This window comes from Prunus mume, linkage group LG1 (assembly GCF_029339155.1).
Source record: "Prunus mume cultivar Tortuosa linkage group LG1, ASM2933915v1, whole genome shotgun sequence".
Classification (NCBI taxonomy): domain Eukaryota; kingdom Viridiplantae; phylum Streptophyta; class Magnoliopsida; order Rosales; family Rosaceae; genus Prunus; species Prunus mume.
The window spans coordinates 21,810,869-21,827,206 of NC_142698.1; the positions used below are offsets into that span (position 1 = coordinate 21,810,869).

Genomic DNA, 16,338 nt, shown 5'->3' on the forward strand with positions numbered 1-16,338 from the left:
AATAAAGACTGTTAATAGAAAAATGCTTCTAAAACTTTGGTAAAAAACTTGGCATAATCCAAAAGGCCAAATCTCCATGCCTGGTTACACCAACAGTACATATTCTAAAAACATTTGAGCTAAAACCAATAAACATTTGTATGAAATGACTGTTTAATAAAGGAAATTGAAACTCTGTGTGTATATTTTGGTCTCATTACACATCATTGTTGAATTTGCTAACTACCATATGCTCCTCCTTTGTTTGTACCATGACTTTTGAACTATCATATGCTTTATGCTTTCTGATTCTCCTTCTACAGCTGCCATTTTCCACCAAAAACTATTGTGTGGTCAGCCAATGGTAATAATCCAGAGCAAAAAGGATTCAAAATTAAGCTCACTGCAGATGGACAGTTTAGGCTCAATGAGGCTGCAACAGGCAAACAAATATGAGTTGCTGATTCTGCAGGTACTAGAGTTGCCTATGCAGCCATGCTTGACACAGCCAACTGACACAATCTTGCCTACGCAGACTCTAAATCAAGAAGCCATACTCTTCGATATAAGGAAACAAATTACTCAAGAGGGAGATTCCATCTTACCTTGCAACATGATGGGAATTTCGTGCTTCACACGACAAATTTCCCATTGGATGCTCCTAATTCTGCTTGTTGGTCAACTGAAACATTTGATGGTAGCTCTCAGGTCATCTTCAACCAATCTGGCTCTATTTACCTTAGGGCCGGGAATGGGACAATAATTATGATGGTGATGTCCAATACAATTTCAATGCAGGACTTCTACAAGAGAGCAACTCTTGAGTATGATGGAGTTTTTAGATACTATGTGTACCCTAAAAGTACCCGCTCAACTGTGGGAAGGTGGTCCATGGCTTGGTCTACTTTGTCCTATGTGCCTTCAAATATCTGCACCTCACTCGTGGAATATACAGGCGGCGATGCATGTGGATTCAACAGCTTATGTAGACATGATGATGAAGGAACAAGTTGCCAGTGTCCATATGGTTACAGCTATTCTGATCCAAATGATGTGTTGAAAGGATGCAAACAGGACTTTGTCTCACAAAGTTGTGATGAAGCCTCACTAGAAACAGATTCTTTTTATTTTCAAGAGATGCAGAACACAGATTGACCTTATTCTGTGTATGATGAGGATTGGTGCAGGCAGAGTTGCCTGAGTGATTGTTTCTGCGCCATTGCCATTTTCAGGACAAATGAGTGCTGGAAGAAGATATTTCCACTTTCAAACGGGGTGATTGATCCCAGTGTTGGTGGAAAAGCTCTGATCAAAATGAGGAAAGACAATTCTACTTTAACACCTGGGGGCACAGATTCAGAAAAGAAAAATACTTCAACTTTGATCCTCATTGGAGCGCTCTTGAGTAGCTTGGTGTTTACGAACTGTCATAATAAGTAATGTATAAAATTATCTAGAGAATTTAGTACATTTCAATACATGTAATTAGTATATATTGAAGGAAACAGAATTGAATGAGCCTTAGCTAATAAAGGTGTTTAAGATATGTAATGTTGTGGAGTATTCTTACTATGTCTTATTGTTTTAGGACAGCTTCATGGAGGATGTCAAGATGAATTTAATTTCTAAGCAAGAATGGGTACATATGTAATAAAACAAAAATTGCTCACAGAATGTTTGCAAAAATAATCCAAAGTTTGAAAAGCTTCAAACTAAACTAGACCATTTCCTTCTGTGGGTCAAGTATTTGTTCTCATTATATATTCCTGTCTCTGTTTACTGACAGTAAAGTTTACGTTTCCGTATGCTTCTACTTACCCCTAAGATCAGTTCAATTCAAAGATTGTGTCTTGGTTTTTTCGTAGGCAAACTAATCGAAAGTACTAAAAAAAACATATATAAAACAAGCTTTGACACCTCAGACAAAGCAATAGAAACAAGGCTGATTGGATGAAAAAGGCTAAATGCTTTTAATAAGGGCAATAGATAATGTTCTCTAGAAGCCAATTGCAAATTGCAATCCTACTGCAGATGATTAAATTTTTTTTTGGCCGGCCTTCAATTAAGAGACAGTGCAAGAAAATAGAGACTTGTACTGCTTAGTCAATGTCAACGGTACTGAAAACTAATTGAATAACAAAAGAAATTCATGAGAAGCTGCAGTCCTAGTACTACTGAACAAAATAGGCTTCTAACTAAAATGGATTGACGATACTCCTTCACTGAATAACAATGGCAATATATATAGAAATGTAGATATGCTTCTTGGTACCATGGCTTTTGAACTAGCATATGCTTTCTGCTTTCTGCTTATGCAGCTGCCATTTTCAACCATTGCTCAAACAGATGGCAAGAATATATCATTGGGCTCATCCCTTACTGCACTGGACAATAAGTCTTTCTGGGCCTCACCATCTGGGGAATTTGCTTTTGGTTTCCAAGAAATTGGTAAATATGGCTTCTTACTTGCCATCTGGTTTAACAAAGTACCTGAAAGAACTATTGTCTGGTCTGCCAATGGCGATAATCTAGTGCAAAAAGGATCCACAGTTGAACTCACAAGTGCTGGGCAGTTTAGGCTCAATGATATTGCAACAGGCAAACAAATCTGGGTGGCTTCTTCTTATGGTACTGGAGTTGTCTATGCAGCCATGCTTGACACAGGAAACTTCGTGCTGGCCAACCGAAACTCAATCCATTTGTGGGCGAGTTTTGATCAGCCAACTGATACAATCCTACCCACACAGACTCTTAGTCAAAACAGCAGACTTTTCGCTCGCTACACGGCATCAAATTACTCAAGAGGAAGATTCCAGCTTACCTTAGAATCTGATGGGAATCTCAGGTTTTACACAACACTATTCCCATTGGATTCAATTAACTCTCCTTACTGGTCAACCAACATTAAGGACAGTGGCGTTGAGCTGATGTTCAACCAGTCTGGCTCCATTTACCTTACAGCCAGTAACGGAAGCATACTTACAATGGTATCAGACAAAATAGTTTCAATGCAAGATTTCTACCAGAGAGCAACTCTTGACTATGACGGAGTTTTCAGGCACTATGTGCACCCTAAAAGCACTGGCTCAAGTGTCGGGTCATGGAACATGGCTTGGTCCACCTTGTCCTCCAAACCTAAAGATTTATGCATGAGTATTTTTCAAGATAAAGGCGTTGGCGCATGCGGGTTCAACAGCATATGTACACAGGACCAAGGACCAATTTGCCAATGTCCATATGGTTATACCGATATGGATCCAGCTGATGTGTGGAAAGGATGCAAACCGAACTTTGTTCCACAAAGCTGTGGTGAGGCCTCATCATCAGAAGCACATCTTTTTTATTTTGCAGAGATGCAAAATACGAATTGGCCTGTGACTGAATACAACTATTTTCAGCCGGCAACTGAGGATTGGTGCAGGCAGGCTTGCCTAGCTGACTGTTTCTGTGCCGTTGCCAATTACAGAGACGGGCAGTGTTGGCTGAAAGGAAGCCCACTTTTCAATGGGAGGATTGAACCCGGTAGCGGAATAAAAGCTCTGATCAAGGTAAGGAATGAAAGTTCAACCTTGATATCTGGTGACAGAGATTCGAAAAAGAAAGACAATTCAACATTGATCCTTGTTGGATCACTTCTCTTGAGTAGCTCGGGGTTTCTTAACGTCCTCTTACTGCTAATAACCTATCTGCTTGTTTCTCGCATGTATTGTGGAAAAGCAAAGGTTATTCAACCTTACCTGGCCATGAACTTGAAATATTTCACTTATGAAGAGCTAGAAGAAGCTACCAATGGATTCAAGGAAGAACTAGGCCGTGGTGCTTTTGCAACAGTTTTTAAAGGAGTTTTAAAGTCGTCTGATAATGGGAAATATGTTGCTGTCAAAAGATTGGACAATATGGTTAAAGACAATGAGTTGGAATTCAAAGCTGAAATTAGCTCAATTGGCAAAACAAATCACAAAAATTTGGTCCAACTACTAGGATTTTGCAACGAGGGGCAGCACCGAATTCTTGTATATGAGTTTATGAGCAACGGATCTTTAGCGGGCTTCCTTTTTGGAGAGTCAATGCCAAATTGGTACAAAAGAAGGCAAATTGCCTTGGGAATTGCAAGAGGGCTCTTGTATTTACATGAAGACTGCAGCAGCCAAATCGTACATTGTGACATTAAGCCTCAAAACATTCTTCTAGATGACTCTATCGGTGCAAGAATATCTGACTTTGGATTGGCCAAGCTTTTGAAAATGGACCAGACTCACACCACTACTAGAATCAGGGGAACTAAAGGGTATGTGGCCCCTGAATGGTTTAAAAACTTGCCCATCACGCTGAAGGTGGATGTTTACAGCTATGGCATTTTGCTACTGGAGATTCTTTGCTGCAGGAGGAACTTTGAACAACAGGCAGAGGATGAAGATCAAATGATACTAGCTGATTGGGCATATGATTGCTACGAGCAAAAGAAACTGCATCTACTATTCAAGAATGATAACGAGGCAATGGAAGACATGAAGACGATGGAGAAGTATGTGATGATCGCAATATGGTGCATTCAGGAGGATCCATCACTGAGACCGACAACGAAGAAACTCACACTAATGCTTGAAGGAACTGTTGAAGTCTCAATTCCACCAAATCCGTCCTCATTTACAAGTTCAATAATGTAAGTAGTCTGTATTTTGGATCACCAGGCCCCAAGCCATAAACTTAGTGAATCTCAGGTAGCATTGCATCTTCTTCTACTCATTGTGACATCTTAAACCATATGTATTCAATGGACACTGAATATGTATTCAATGGTATCAATTTTCTGTCAAAATAAACACATTTATTGACACTGCAGTAAATTATGCATTTTCAATTGAACCACCGTCAACAACTTGCATGGATTGAATAACAAAAAGGGTCACAAGTGTTGAAGAATATAAGTTGAAATGATCAATTGACGTGCAGCAACATAAAAGCAAAAGTCTAAACATGTTTTGAACATTTGGGCATATTAATTGGCTCCTATCTAGAACTATAAGGTTCAAAATTACAAAAACATATTCAATATCAATTTTAGTCAATCAAGCCAAGACACTGTCTACTTAACCTCTCAGGTATTAACAAAATTGTGTAATAATTCACAAGCAAAGGCTATCTTCAAGGATGAAACATCTGATGCAATTGACTAAAATAAGCATACACTGTTATATTCCTATTTAGATCGGTGTACTAGATATTAAGTTATATCAGGGTTGATAGGAGTTTAAATTAGGTTATACCTTAGGGCCCAAGATTTTGTGAAATAAGGAAAGTTTTGAAGCCAATTAAAGAGGTCCTATTTATTTCCTTTTCCGTGAACCGTTGCTTGATGGGCTTATAGTCTTAGTCAAGTTGGCATTCGGTGATGAGTAGAGACGACTTGACATAGCCCTATATAAGCTTAAGATCCTGCTCTTGTCAGATATGTTCTCTAACCCTAATATCATCATAAAGAGAGAGCTGAAACAGTTTCTGAGAGATAGCATAAGTCTTAAGTCATTCGTGTCTTTTGCTCGTGCTGCTGCTGCTACGATTGGATGAATTATGAGATTGTGTCTCAAGGAAGATGATGACAAGTATGTCTTTTATGTATTTCAAGTTGTGTGAAAGATCATGAACAAATATACAGAAAATCTAACATAGACTACAAATATCAAACCAACTAAGTTAGCCATAGAACCTTCAAGATTTCTGCTTTACATTTTTCCAATTCCAAAACCCATGTGATGGGGATCGAGGTCAGGATGCAGGTCACTAACCACATATAAGAGTACCGAAATCTAGGGCTAGTGCAAACTCGCATATATCGTAGCAAATCCATGTCACAAATAAACTATTTCATTAACCATCAACATCAACTCCCCTATAACTATTACATTAGCCTTATTTATAGGCTTTGCAAGACTTGGGCGCTAAGGCTACTTGGTCCAAAAGTAAACTAATTAATAATAAAATTACATATAAATAATAAAAGATATCCTAAAACTACCTAAATAAGAAAATAACAATATATCATGAAATAACTAATTAAATGGTGAACAAGACTTAGTTCTATTTCCCAAACCCTAGCCGCTCTCTCCCTCTGATCTGTGAGTCCAAAAGGAAAATTCCATAGAGGGGGGAGGAGGAAGAAGCGTCACTGCCCCTGTTCCTCCTCTTCTCTTCTTGTCTTTTCCTGTTAGGTTAATGAATAAGTCCACTAGGGCGATTTGAATAAAAAGCATCTTGTTGTGGTTTCTTCTAAGCCATGGTTAGATTGAAGTTCCCCATCACTCCTTTTAGGCTATGTTCTCAATCAAATCCTACTCCCAAAAACCGCTCCCTAACGCTGCTCATGTTCTTTAAATTTGATTTTACATCATCTTTTGAAACGACCTGACCCAATTTCCACTTTGGAAACCTAGTCGAAACCTGTTTAAAACTGACACCTAGTAAACGTGGGTCGTAAATGACCAAAATGCCCTGAAAACAAAAGCATAAGCGAGGACTCGATTCGTGGCTGCACTGATAAGCTGTAGGCTGCCTCGTACCCTTTACGAGGATCAAGCCACACGTAGTTCTTTCTTTTATTCGATGCAGAATCGGTTTGTTTATCTCAGAATCGATTTATTTATCAATTAAACTCGCTCTAGGGCTGACCATTCTGGAGTATCAGGGACTCCGTTTTACGATCCATCAAATACTATACGATTCTGGGAAAGTCTAGATTAACATACTTGGAATCAACTATGATCCAACGGTTCAAACGTATTGAAACCCGGAAATCGCACAGTAGGCGAGATCCGTTCGGGGTTCAAACGATATCCGAATTAAGAGCTGCAAAATCCTACGCGCTCGTGAGGACTAGGAGATCATTCTAGGACTAACTGTGGTCCCAACCCTACAGCCCATGCGCCACCACACGCGCTGGCAACTCGTGGTGCCTAAAGCGATAACGCCTCGCTGGAAAAACTCAACATCTAGGCTCAAGACTCCTATCCTAGGTATAACACCCCATTTGGAGCCATTTTTGTTCTTGGACCTGCCCCAAAAACTGGCCGGAAGTGGCCGAAACAGTGACCCAAAAATCTGTTGAAACCTAGCTCGTAAATCGAGCTATCTACGCTGGAAATTTCTGAAATACTATCCCACCAGTAGCTAGAGCATGAAAAATAGCTAAGAAATCCATACCTCACTCGTCCGATTTGGTGGCCGGACGACGGAGAACGAAAGCTTGGAATTTCGGTCAAAAGCATCAGACCGCCTATTTTTGTTTCAGCGACTATGACGGCGGATCGAGGTGGGATAGGCTGAGACTGAAAGAGGGGAGTAAGGTGGTTCGTTTGGCACCGGTCTTGCTTGAATTGGTGCTCGGAGTTGAGAGAAATCCTCTCCTAAAGTCGGCTGGTCGAGTTCTCTAACTGCAGAAAAATCTGGGTTTATAAAAACTGGAGTTCGAGATATTTACGGTTATGCCACTAAACTTCTTTTGATCGTAACTCCTTCGTTACAACTCCGATTCGAGTCCACTATGTGTCTACGGACTCGTTTCGTCGCGCTCTACGCAAAGGTACAACTGAAATCCCCAAATTCCTTTCCGATCAAAAAGTCAACTTTTATACTAGTAAAATATTCTAGGGGTATAGTGGTCTTTTATTAGAATAAATTAATAATTAAATATTAATTAAGGACCGGGTTATTACAATCTACCCTCCTTACAAAAATTTCGTCCTCGAAATTTTACTTACCCTTCACTGGAGGGGTGAGGGTACTGGGCATACGACTGCTATTTGGGTTCTCAAGTCTGCTCTTTTAGTACTGCACTCACCACTTGCATCTCAATAACTGTATCTATAGGGCAATCAACAAAATCTGAAGGCCACACATTTATATTTGAAAACCTGAGCTGGCTTAAGAAAATATAAAACTCTGAAAGTTCTGATAATTAACTGAATTTCTGATAAATTTAAAACTCTGCTGCCATGAATCTAATATTTAGCTAAAATCCCTGTTTCCCTCTGAGTGTCTGACACTTGGCTAATGCTGGGCACAAAAGACTAATTTGCCCTTTTTAACTGAAATTAAATGAAATTCAAGTGTGACTTCTACCGAAAATTCGGCAGAGTCTCCCCTGTAAACTAAACATTTCCCAAAAACATTCTACCTGTAAAACAAGTATGTATGTTTATATAACTCATCTGCCAGCATGCATTAAATCATATTCAAGTAATTAAACATCGTAATATTCAGGTCTCAGGTCGTAACAAATCAAATAAATCAATCTACTAATCAATCTCATTTTTCCTATATCCAAACAGGATATCATACTCGGCAGCATATAGATCAAATATTTAAAAGCACTTATCAATTTATCAATCACTAATATGTGAATAAAACTTATTCAAGATCAAATACTGCAACTGAATTTCATAAATTCATTTATGAAAACAAACTATGCTGCCATTAATCTAATATTTAGCTAGAATTTCCTTTTTCTGTATCCACAAAGGATATCCCACTTGGCAGCATATAATTTAAACGAAGAAATAAAAGCATTTATATCAAGTAATCATGCTTTCAAAACCATAACCATCAATTCCTCGTGACACCAAAGGTGACACGTCCTAACCTGAAATCATCGCTGGACTCAGGAGACATCCGTCAACCTGGTCCGTAATCCTCGCTCCCACGGTCTGGATAACTCTGAGACTCGTGGGGAAAATATGCTAGAAAACTTAAGATATTTAATACTATATAAAACAATGAAAGATAAAGATGAATAAACATACCAAAGTAAAATGGGATGAAGTAAAATAAGTTAAAGATCTATAAGTTCCGAAAACCCTTAAACTCTTGCATCGAAACTTACCTAAAACATATATATATAAATATATATCCAACTTTCTCTCGTGACATAAGTATATAGATTAAGAAAATAATAGTACTGTATAAAATCCTCAATTTAGTTTTAAAAACATCTCAGAACTTAAATCCTCTCCACCTAAGCGTACCCCCATATCTGATCCGTCAATTCCTTATATCCGTCAATTCCTTATATTTCGTCAATTCCTGATATCCGTCAATTCCATCTTCGCAAGCCTCAGAAACACAAAGTTAACGAGCCGCGTCCCGCAGGTCTCGAGATAACACTTCAATCTGAGCCGCAATCCTCGCAGTCTCGGAGACACCAAGTCCATCCGAGCCGCATTCCTCGCAGTCTCGGGGACCCTTAGTCACGGCTGAGCCGCAATTCTTGCACCACACGATTCAGCGTCCCCGAACTCGTGGGGCAAAATAACCAACTGTCTCACGGCAACTGGGGGGTACTCTGTGGTGGGTTTGAAAACTATACTCTGTTATTTACATAAACTTTCAATAAACTGATTCTCAACTGAACTTAAAATATATCCATATATATATATATATACCAAAATCTAATAAAAATCAAAAGTTATAATTCTTTCTTCTCAACCACTGAATATATGTATCAAATACTTAGCTAGCTGGTTAGCCATATCGGTCCCTGATTAACATATCAATCCAAAATCATATTTATAATCTTACAACACCATTAACCAAATGAACAAATATAAAAATGTAATAATATGTTTTTCATATAAAAACCTCAACAAATTTTTCAAACCATTCTGGATGTCTGTTTACTCAACCATACCAATAAAGTAAAATAACATAAGACAAGTCCAGCAATTTTTAAATAAGGATGCACAAGTGATGCAATGTCTACAGGAAGTTAACCTAATGCTCTGATACCAATTGAAACGACCTGACCCAATTTTCACTTTGGAAACCGGGTCGAAACTTGTTTAAAAGACACACAGTAAAGCGTGGGTCGTAAATGACCAAAATGCCCGAAAACAAAAGCACAACGAGGACTCGATTCGTGGCTGCACTGATAATCGTAAGCGCCTACGTACCCTTTACGAGGATCAAGCCACACGTAGTTCTTTCCTTTGTTCTGATCAGAATGGTTTGTTTATCATGAATGGTTTATTTATCATTAAACTCGCTCTAGGGCTGACCATTCTGGAGTATCCGGGACTCCGTTTTACGATCCGTTAAATACTATACGATCCTGGGAAAGTCTAGATTAACATAGTTGGAATTAACTATGATCCAACGGTTCAAACGTATTGAACCCAGAAATCACACAGTAGGCGAGATCCGTTCGGGGTTCAAACGATATCTGAATTAAGATCCGCGAAATCCTACGCACTCGTAAGGACTAGGAGATCATTCTAAGACTGACAGTGGTCCCAACCCTACTGCCCACGCGCCGCCACACGCGCTAGCAACGCATGGTGCCTAAAGGGATAACGCCTCGCCGGAAAAACTCAACATCTAGGCTCAAGACTCATATCCTAGGTATAACACCCCATTTGGAGCCATTTTTGTTCTTGGACCTGCTCCAAAAACTGGCCGAAAGTGGCCGGAACAGTGACCCGAAAACCTGCTGAAACCTAGCTCGTAAATCGAGCTATCTACGCTGGAAATTTCTGAAATATTATCCAACCAGCAGCTAGAGCATGAAAAATAGCTAGAAATCCATACCTCACTCGTCCGATTTGGTGGCCGGACGACGGAAAACGAAAGCTTGGAAGTTACATCAAAAGCACCGCTGTTTCGCGGCTGTTTCCGGTGACTACGACGGCGGATCGAGGCTGGGATGGGCTGAGACTAAAAGAAGGGAGTAAGGTGGTTCGTTTGGCACCAGTCTTGCTCGAATTGATGCTCGGAGCTGAGAGAAATCCTCTCCTAAATTCGGCTAGTCGAGTTCTCTAACTGCAGAAAAATCTGGGTTTATAAAAACTGGAGTTCGAGATATTTACGGTTATGCCACTAAACTTCTTTGGATCGTAACTCTTTCGTTACAACTCCAATTCGAGTCCACTACGTGTATACGGACTCGTTTCATCGCGCTCTATGCAAAGGTACAACTGAAATCCCCAAATTCCTTCCTGGTCAAAAAGTCAACTTTTATACTATTAAAATATTCTAGGGGTATAGTGGTCTTTTATCAAAATAAATTAATAATTAAATATTAATTAAGGACCGGGTTGTTACATCGTTGACGGAGGTTGATGCAAATCACCCAACTGTTCTTTGGCAAAGTTATTGTTTTCATTTATTTGTTCGCTCTTATGCACAGATAGATCGTCGGAAATCATATTTTCCTCATATTCGTTATGGATGCGGTGGTGGGTGTGGTCGCGACGGCACTTCTTCAGGTGGTGGTGATAAGGTTTGTTTAGGCTCATGGGTTGATTTAAGGTTTTTGTTATGTTGGGTTTGTGGGCTTTGTTTGAGCTTATGACTAATTGTGGTGATGAAGGCTAGTAGTTTTAGTACGGCTTTTATCCGCGTTAGTTTTGCTTTTAGCAAGTTAGTTTGTTGTCCTCTTGGGATTGGTATTTTAGATGTCTTTGATTGTACCGTTGAAGTTTATCTAATGAAGTTTCTATTTGATTATAAAAAAAAACTAATTAAATGATAAATATCTATCTTGATCCACCCTATGCTCCTACATCACCATGGGCCATGACAAAGCATAAAACTCCATTACCAGCCTTTGGAACAAAAGCTTCCAAATCACAAGTTCTGTATGGCTAAGATATTCCACCATGAAGAATGCCAAAAATTATGTGTATTTGATCATAACAACTCAAACCCATCAACCTTAGGTCCTTAGCTGAGCAGAATTGAGTATAAAAAAAAGCCCAGACCAGATTTCCCCCAAACTCATTCGCTCACTGTTGAGGGTGTAATAGGCTTAAATCAATGGCTCCTTCCCCTAACAACTTTTTAAAACATTTGTATTATATAAGTTGAAGAATATAAGTCCCATATTGGAAACTCGACAAGGTATGTAGGACTTATTTTACTACTTCACATAATATTTGCATTATATAGGTCCCACATTGGAAACTTAATTAAATAAAATGAGTCATACATACTATTTCAAGTTGGGCATGCGAACATCTTTGCTCCAACTTGAGAGGGAGTGTTGGCGAACCCATCTTTACTATGTTAGGATTTTGATTACTTACTTATTTGTTTAGTCATATTGTAATTTAGATTTATTTACTGGTGGAGTGAGCCAAAAAGCCCAGATAAACTAAAACGCCATCCCATTTTCATATGTAATTGCTCGACACATCATTGTTTACATATTGTATGCAATCATTATTTAGTAAACACTGATTGCTCCATACACACATACATGCATTCATATATAATATATAGGATATGTGTATATATACTAGCCTGAGGAGAGCATTAATTGGTTTGGTATTTAAGCACCGCTAATTGCCTTTGGAATTGTAAGAGGGCTCCAGTGTGTTCGAAAAATATAATATGTGTAGGGTTTTGAAAGGTAATAACGCCCGGACGTCCGTATAAAGAGAAAATCTGTTTTATATAAATATATATATATTCTCTTGAAGCCAAGCTAGAGCAAGCTTTATATTTCATAAACAGGCTTTTACCCTTCAGCTAAGAGACAATGCAGGAAAGAACTGGGTCAATGTCTGTTGTAATTGGATAACACAGTAGAATTAATAAGATGGATTGCCAAAATACTCCTCCTCCTATTAACAAAGAGATATATAGGGCAAAATGATGGTTGCTTGCTGTTGTGTTTTCACCATTAACTCCTCCTCTAGTCTCTTTGAGAAGTATGCTTCTTCCTACCATGGCTTTTGAATTATCCTACCCTTTATTCTTTCTGCTTCTTCTTTACAGTTGCCATTTTCCACCACAGCCCACAAAAATATCTCCCTTGGCTCGTCACTTAATGCACTGAACAAAGACTCTTACTGGACCTCACCAACTGAGGAATTTGCTTTTGGTTTCCAGGAAATTGGTAAACATAGCTTCTTACTTGCCATCTGGTTTAACAAAATACCTGAAAGAACTATTGTCTGGTCAGCCAATGGCAATAATCTAGTGCCAAAAGGATCCAGAGTCGAGCTCACTGAAGATGGACAGTTTAGGCTCATTGAGTTTGGAACAGGCAAGCAAATATGGTATGCTGATTTTACTGGTGTTGTCTATGCAGCCCTGCTTGACACCGGAAATTTTGCGATGGTTAACCGAAACTCAATCAGTTTGTGGGAGAGTTTTGATCAACCAACTGATACAATCTTACCTACACAGACTTTAAATCAAGGAAACATACTCTTTTCTCGATATACAGAAACAAATTACTCAAGAGGGAGATTCCAGCTCACACTACAAGATGATGGAAATATAGTGCTTTACAAAACCAAACTTTCCATTGGATTCTTCTAATTCTGCTTATTGGTCAACCAATACCTTTTTTGGTGGCTATCAGGTCATCTTCAACCATGATGCCTCTGTTTACATTGAATCCGAGGATGGGGTAATACTTAGGACAATATTATCCAATACATTTTCAATGCAAGACTTCTACCAGAGAGCAACTCTTGAGTATAATGGAGTTCTTAGGTACTACTATGTCTACCCTAAAAGAACTAGCTCAAATATGAGGTCGCCCAGGGCCTGGTCTACTTCTTCATATATACCTTCAAATATCTGCGCCTCAATTTCGGAAGAGACAGGAGGCGGTGCATGTGGGTTCAACAGCTTATGTAGACAGGATGATCAAGGACCAAGTTGTCACTGCCCCAATGGTTACAGCTTTATTGATCCAAATGATGTTCTGAAAGGATGCAAACAGGATTTTGTTTCACGAAGTTGTGATAAAACGTCACAGGAAACGGATCATTTTCATTTTGAAGCTATGCAAAACACGGATTGGCCTAATTCTGACTATGACCATTTTCAGGAGGTATCTGAGGATTGGTGCAGGCAGGAATGCCTTGGTGATTGCTTTTGCGCCGTTGCCATTTTCAAAACCAGTGAGTGTTGGAAGAAGAGAGTTCCGCTTTCGAACGGGTTGATTGACCTCAGTCTTGGTACAAAAGCTCTGATCAAAATGAGGAAAGACAATTCTACTTTAAAATAAAGAAAGATACCTTAACTTTGATCCTCATTGGAGTGCTCCTGAGTAGCATGATGTTTATGAACTTTTGGAATTAGCAATACCAATTATCTAGAGAATTTGGAATGTTTCAGTACATGTATTTCGTATGCATCAAAATGAACCGAACTTGACAAGCCTTGTCTTAAGATGTTTAAGATAATGTTATGTATTGAGTTTACTATTTCTGATTGGTTTGTGACAGTACTATTTACTGGAGGAGTTCATATCCTCCATATAAACACCCTTTGCTAAGAAAAATTTTGTATGGCTAAGTTCCACCATGAAGAATGTCAAAGAGTTGCTTGAACGAACTGCTCCTTGCTCATTATAACTTCAATCTATATGCATAAATTACACCAGCTCCATACTTGTCATGTAAATCTCTATCTGATATGTGCCTTCAATGGTTAATTTTATGTTGCAGAAGTACTGTCTTTTAAACTGAACCACCATGGAAAAACTTGCCTGGACTGAAGAAACAAAGAGAAGACTAGGGATTCAGAGCAAGGGCCTCTCATGCAAACCACTTGGAAATCCTACCACAAATGAGCACAGAATTGTTTTTTTTAGTTGTGTTATTATATGCTAGCCTTCTGATAACATAGAACAAGTATACTGTGTTGACTTGTATATACTTAATTGTACATAATAGCAGATTAGCATATTTAGAGGCTTCTTCATAGGAGTTGACTTTTAGCCTTTATTTTCTTTCCATACTTGTAATTGGCTGTTCACTATTTAATCCTCCTTTTGGGAGAAGAATAAGATAAGCGACTATTCCTGTATCTCTAGAGAATTCAACATGGTATCAGAGCTCTCTAGAGAGGAATTTTAAAACCTTCTTACAGGTTACTCCAAATTAGCAAGAAATCCCTAATACCCAAACCTAAATCCCTAAATACCCAAAACCTGCCCACTGCTACAGACACTACCAACTTCTATTCTCTGGATTTCCTGGTCTAATGGGAGATATAACAGATTCTTCTGATTCTCGGCCTCTTGTATCTCTTCCAGCCAATTCCAATCATCATCATGATTTGATGAATGTCCAGTTGTTGCCAACTAAACTTGATGGCACCAATTATCTGGCTTGGTCTCATTTTGTGAGATTATATATTACCGGTAAAGGTCGGATTGGATATTTGATTGGAGAGAAGAAGCAACCAGATAATACTGACCCAAAGTTCATAACATGGGTTGAAGAAGATGCTATGCTTAGATCATGGCTTCTCCAGGCTATGACCCCGGATATTAGTCTTGGCTATATGCGTCTCGACTCCGCTCATGCTATATGGGATGCGGTTTCTCAAACTTATTCTGAGGGAGGTTGTGATGCCCAGATTTATGAATTAAAACGTCGAATCCAAGCCACTACTCAGCAAGGTAAGACGTTGGAGACATATTTTAATTCACTCCAGGCTTTATGGCAGGAACTTGATTATTATCAGCCGTGCGACATGAAGTGCTCTAACGATACTGCTGCGTTGAAAAAACGGATCGAGAAGGAACGTACTTTTGAGTTCTTGGCTGGTCTTAATCCGGATTTGGATCAAGTGAGAACACAGGTGCTTGGAAAGGATCCTTTTCCCTCTTTGTGTGAAGCCTATGCATATGTGCGTGCCCAAGCTCTCCGCCGATCTGCTATGGTTATACCACCCTCTTTAGAAGGGTCTGCCTTGATTTCTACAGCAAACCATTCGGTTTGGGCGCCACCGGTACATCAATCTAGTTCTTCAGCTGCTGTCTCATCTGGTAATGTTGCTAAGAGTTCGAAATTTGATGATAAGGATGCTTTGAAATGTGATTATTGTCATCAGAGTAAGCATGTGAGAGAGCAATGTTTCAAGCTCAATGGTTATCCACCTTGGTGGCCTGGCAAGAAGGGTGAAAGAGCTGAAGGCAGCAAGGGAGGAGGTGGAAAAGGGGGCCGTTCCAGCTCCAGAGCCTATCACACATCTTCTAGTGATCAGAATGACCAACCTACCTCTCAACTCTCTTCTGCTCAAATGGAACAAATCGTTCAAGAGTGTGCTCGCTTGCTCTCTGATAAAGAATCTAAAGGGGCTTCCGGTTCCTTAGCCACCTCCTCAGGTAACTTTGGTTGTTGTCTTAGTGCATCTGGTAAGTCTTTCTCAGACTCTTGGATTATAGATACAGGGGCAACTGATCACATGACCTCTAAACTTGATTTCTTCTCTCGTTATTCATCCCCTAGTAAGACTTGTGTTACCACTGCCGATGGTTCACCCACTCCTGTGGTTGGTGAAGGCTCTGTTTTTCTTTCGAATTCTCTGTCCCTCTCAAATGTTCTCCATGTTCCTGGACTGTCT

General features: G+C 39.3%; 1 protein-coding gene and 2 pseudogenes across 1 annotated transcript; all 3 read left to right on the forward strand.

The window, feature by feature from the left end:
• Positions 1-340: 340 nt before the first annotated feature.
• LOC148921304 (G-type lectin S-receptor-like serine/threonine-protein kinase LECRK3) lies at positions 341-1,419 on the forward strand (annotated as a pseudogene).
• Positions 1,420-2,252: 833 nt separating this feature from the next.
• LOC103319760 (G-type lectin S-receptor-like serine/threonine-protein kinase LECRK3) lies at positions 2,253-4,646 on the forward strand. Its single transcript, XM_008221351.1, has one exon. The coding sequence runs from the start codon at positions 2,253-2,255 to the stop codon at positions 4,644-4,646; it is 2,394 nt and encodes a 797-aa protein (XP_008219573.1).
• An 8,048-nt stretch (positions 4,647-12,694) lies between these two features.
• LOC103319770 (G-type lectin S-receptor-like serine/threonine-protein kinase LECRK3) lies at positions 12,695-14,064 on the forward strand (annotated as a pseudogene).
• Positions 14,065-16,338: the final 2,274 nt, after the last annotated feature.